The sequence below is a fragment of the Helobdella robusta genome (genome assembly GCF_000326865.2).
Source record: "Helobdella robusta unplaced genomic scaffold HELROscaffold_2, whole genome shotgun sequence".
Taxonomy (NCBI): domain Eukaryota; kingdom Metazoa; phylum Annelida; class Clitellata; order Rhynchobdellida; family Glossiphoniidae; genus Helobdella; species Helobdella robusta.
Genome location: NW_008704083.1, coordinates 6089578 through 6094341, shown reverse-complemented (window position 1 = coordinate 6094341; position 4764 = coordinate 6089578). Strand labels below are relative to the sequence as shown.

Here is a 4764-nt window from a genome sequence, read left to right as displayed (position 1 = left end):
TCGCAAATCAATACTTTTTTCAAAAAATGGCACACTTTTGCAAGGACATATAATAAACGTCAAATTTAATTTTTATCTTACAACTCGTTTTACGCAAAAAAACTGCTCACAAAAGCCTATAAATATATGGGCGCAGAAAAAAATATATAGATGCATTTATATAAACAACTTTAACACATGTATGCACCAATGTGTGTAGTATAGATTTCCAAAGTATGAGCGTGCATTCAAATAATTTTATGTTTGGAAAGCATTGCAAGGAGCATGTGCTCGTGTGTTGAGTAGAAACATGCACGTGAAATTTTTTCAATTGAAACGAACTGTATGTAGTTGCTCCATTTGAAATTTTTCATGTGATGTCATTGCAGATACATTTGGATTGGATTTCATCAAAGATTTTTGTTGTTTCATGGTTATGATATAAAAGATGTTTACTAGTGATTTGATTAAGTTATCTGATCTCTGTTGATGTTTTCAATAATTTTACATAATTTCAAAAAGTTTGTGATTAAATATTTTTTAAATAAAAAAAATTATAAAATTAATATGTATATGAAATGAAAGAATAAATATGACAAACTTTATTTTCCAATTCTGAATTTTATTTTGGTTGTCAAAACGATATCATAAAACGAAATTCGAATATTCAGAAGGAAGTATTTTTAGATTTTTTCTTAATTTAACGTATAATAAAGGTTATTGCCAGTTTTGGCAAGACAGGTTAATTGCTAAAAGGTGTTCAGTCACAAATTATAGAATGTTTGAAAAAATATGAAAAAAAAATAAAATAATAAAAATATAAAACCAAAAGTGAATAAACAATGTCCCACTACGACACGAAGTTCGACCACTACCAATACGCCAAGAGCAAGCTGGTGGACAAGAAATTCAAGAAGACCGTTCAGAGGGTCCTCGTTGCACTTTCATTCAAAACTCCCAAACGACCATCGAGTGCTAGCTCGTCCTCTTCCAACTCTGATCTCATGGCTCACCAGATGTCAGTTGAGATTTTATTTTATTTTGAATTAGTCATGTTGAATTTTCTGTATTTGAGATATATTTTCAAAAAAGTTTGGTTAAGTTATAGAATTTTGTATGCAAAAAAATTTTGTGATGTAATAATAATATTATCTGAAAATCTTGTTTTGGATAATGATTAAAAGAAATGATTTAAAATCACCCATACATTTATTTGATAATTGACAATTTTGAACATTTATCTTCTCTTGTTGTATGCAAGCATCACGGTTGCACATAGTTTTTATTCACCTATTTGTGAATGCATTAGGCATCTTTAAAAATATAAGTTCTCAACAAGCAAATATATTTCTTATCAATCATTTATCACCAATTGTTAACCAACAAACATCAAACATACCAAACAATGACTCCCACAAAACTACAAATCCTCCCAGCCCGCCATCATGCTCCCGTCCAACGACACTGGATTTGAAACCTCCCAGCAACACCCACAAATGTAGTTGGAAGAACAAGAAAAGTGCTCCGTGCACTTGTGAAGTGGCATGCAGAAGCTTCAATACCGACCTCAGCATCGACTACCACGCCGACTACCAAGCCACACATATGCCCACCGATCATGTTGGCCAGGTTTGTCTTTTGTTTCTTGTTGCATCTGTGTGTGTATATATTTTATGTGAAGTGCTTGTCTGTTTATCATATTATTTGTTTATCTTATTTTAGGACTGATAAATTTTTAATTTATTTTTGTGTGAGTCAAATTATTCCGTCCATATATTTTTTCATATGTTTATATTCTTTCTGTATGCTTATCTTGTTAATTGAGATTATGTTTTTCAATAGTTTTTTATATATTCGTTTTTATGTACGTATATTTTGTTAAACACCTTTATGAATGCAATTGTTTGCCTCTGTTGTATGTCTGTGTATGCTTACATCTGTGTATGTATGTAGGTACCTATGTATGTTTATTTATGTATGAGTGTACATTTGTGCATGTGTGTACATGTTTAAATTTATATGTATTTTTTGTATTTCTAAACGATTGTACATCTTTGTTTCACATTTTCTACAATTTTGAGACAGTTTATTTTTTATTTCTTGTCAGTAATCAGTGTCGGCATTAACTTTACGTGTTTAAAATATTATCATCACCATCCTCTTGATCGTCGTTATCATCACCACAGTCATTATCATTATCGTCGTCATCATCACGGTCATTTTGTTTAAAGTGTCAATAAGCAGAATGATTAATTTTGCAATTTTCATCAGAGGACATTTTCATCATATAATCACCAGCCAGTTCCTTCATCATCCGTCTCTTCATGGCACGGCAACATTTTTCATCATCATTTCATCACTTGCTGCAACAATACCTGCTGCTGTCGCTAGCATTGTCTTTCGAAAATCCTTCATTCAATGTGATTCGACATTTTATTTCCATTACTTTCTTTTTTCTTGAAAAATGTATCACTCCATGAGTTTTTATACTTATTAATCATTTGAAGTTGAAAATTATTTTTCAGAAAATAGAGATAGGATTTTAAAATAACAAACACACTATTTGTGTTGAATGTATATTGCTATGTCTTTGTTGACGCAACTCTTAATCTTAAAAAAGTTTAAGACAAATTAGAAACATGTTGCATTTATGCATTTGCTATTTTTTTTTTAAATTGTTGCGTGTTTGTGAATACTTCCAGTTCTGCTGCATTTTGAACGTTGAAACCCTTTCTTGATATCAAATCTTAATGTAGTAGTTGAAGATTATTTGAACGGCACCTATACTCAAATAATGATGTCATTAAACTAAGTGCACGTATCGATTAAAGTTTCAAAGTGCTGTCGATATAATATGTTGCCGATGTTTATTTTTTGTTTTAAACATAAAAGGTTGCGCTGCTCTAAAAAATTTATTTTCCTTATGCACTGTTGAGCTTCAAGTTTATTTAAATGTTTGTACAATATAACAAAATGCTGTTTAAAAAAAATTTCTAAGTGCTAACGAGTATTTGTCACAAAACTTCACAAGACAACCCACACGCCTGTTTGCTGTCACTTTCAATGTCTGCCTCTTCATTTGCACTGCGTTGATTTTTTGTGTAAACAAGTTTGTGAGAACTAGATAGCTAAAAACTCAGGCGTTTTATTTGTGTTAATGATATTTTAATAGCATTTTCAATCTAATAACTTATTTATATGTATGTCAAAGCTTGCAAGTCTTTGACATGATAATAATTATGAAAAAAATTAAAGTCTAAATATGGTTATTCAAACAAATTCAAAGCTTCGGTTAAAAAAAATATACATACCAAGTAAATAATTCATTCCAAACTTACTGCACATTGTATATTCTTTTCATATGCAATGCATTCTAAACTTTTTCGTTCATCCTAAATATTAAAATTCTTCTCATGATGTAGGCTAGTTGTTCGATTTTGAAGGTTTTTTCAAGAGAGATTGATGTCAAAACGTTGTTTTTGAGTTGAGTTGGATATTAACAAAGTAGAGGTATGTTCTTTGTTCGTCTTTTTTTATATCATTCTTTAATGGTTAGAACAAGAAGTTTAATTTTTTTCAAATATGATTTGTAAAATACTGTTGTTGAATTTATGGTTGAAGTGATGATGCAAAAATTGTTGATGGTTATATATTTATATATGTGGCTATGGTGAATTCGATTAAATGGAAATGAAACTAAAATAGTAATTCAAGATGTAAAAGTGGTTATAAAGGTATAAAGTTAATTTTAATGAGTATATCTGTTCAAAAATATAATCAATGATGGTATAATAAAAATGAGTAACAGAGAGTCAATGAGATGATACAACTATTGAGTTGTAGATTGTAATCATAGATTGATTACAAAAAATTGTAAGAATAAAAGCAGTTATTGATGAGTATCTAATGATACACGTTAATAAAATGTTTTCAGGGCTATATAATTGTTCTTAACGAGTCGATAGATATATTAACCAGAGGAAAACTATTTCCTTTCTCTCTATATGCATTAATGATTTTGCTAATACACACATACACATACATTCACGCAAACACACACCAACATACACACACGCACACACATACACAAACATATATAAACACGGATTAATAAATTTTTCTATGAATATAGCGAAAACCAATTTTTGTAGGCTGGTAAACATTGATAAATTTTTATGGTTTCAAATGATTTTAAGCAAACTGATTTACATGCAACGATAAGAGTACAAGCAACCATTTAAAAAATGGTTGACTCTGTACGCAGAATATAAGATGATACACACACACACACACACACACACACACACACACACACACACAAAGCAATCAGATAGACGGTTGTACGGTACGTGTTTAAGTGGTTTGATCGCGAAACTAGAAAGAAATTATCAATCTTTGAAGACCCATTCTTCTTTTTGATTGAGTTCGGTTATAAATTATAATGTTGTTGCCATTACAAGAACATCCTGATTGTACGATTTTTTGTGTTTCTTTGTTTTTGAACTTAAACTACAATTCTAAAGTTCTTTTGTGATCTTAAGACGAATATTTTGCTCATAGGACATGTAACACGTGGCTGGTGATAATGATGATGGGATATTTTTATTCGTGCTTATCAAAAAACAATTCAATGAAAAATTACTTTACCGAAATCGAAATATCATTAACCGCATTCCCAAACAGTAGTCGTCATTTTGTTCTGACGTCATCAATCAAAATTAACGTGGCTCTGACGTGGCGTTGTTAACGCCATCAGGTGACACACAGCACATTGGAATCTATTAA

General features: G+C 30.5%; 1 protein-coding gene across 1 annotated transcript; it reads left to right on the top strand.

Moving 5' to 3' along the window:
• Positions 1-821: 821 nt before the first annotated feature.
• On the top strand, positions 822-4398 carry HELRODRAFT_160528 (hypothetical protein; the record flags this gene model as incomplete). The annotated part of the gene is made up of 3 exons (XM_009017481.1): positions 822-997; positions 1416-1608; positions 4303-4398. The coding sequence occupies 3 exons, from the start codon at positions 822-824 to the stop codon at positions 4396-4398; spliced, it is 465 nt and encodes a 154-aa protein (XP_009015729.1).
• Positions 4399-4764: the final 366 nt, after the last annotated feature.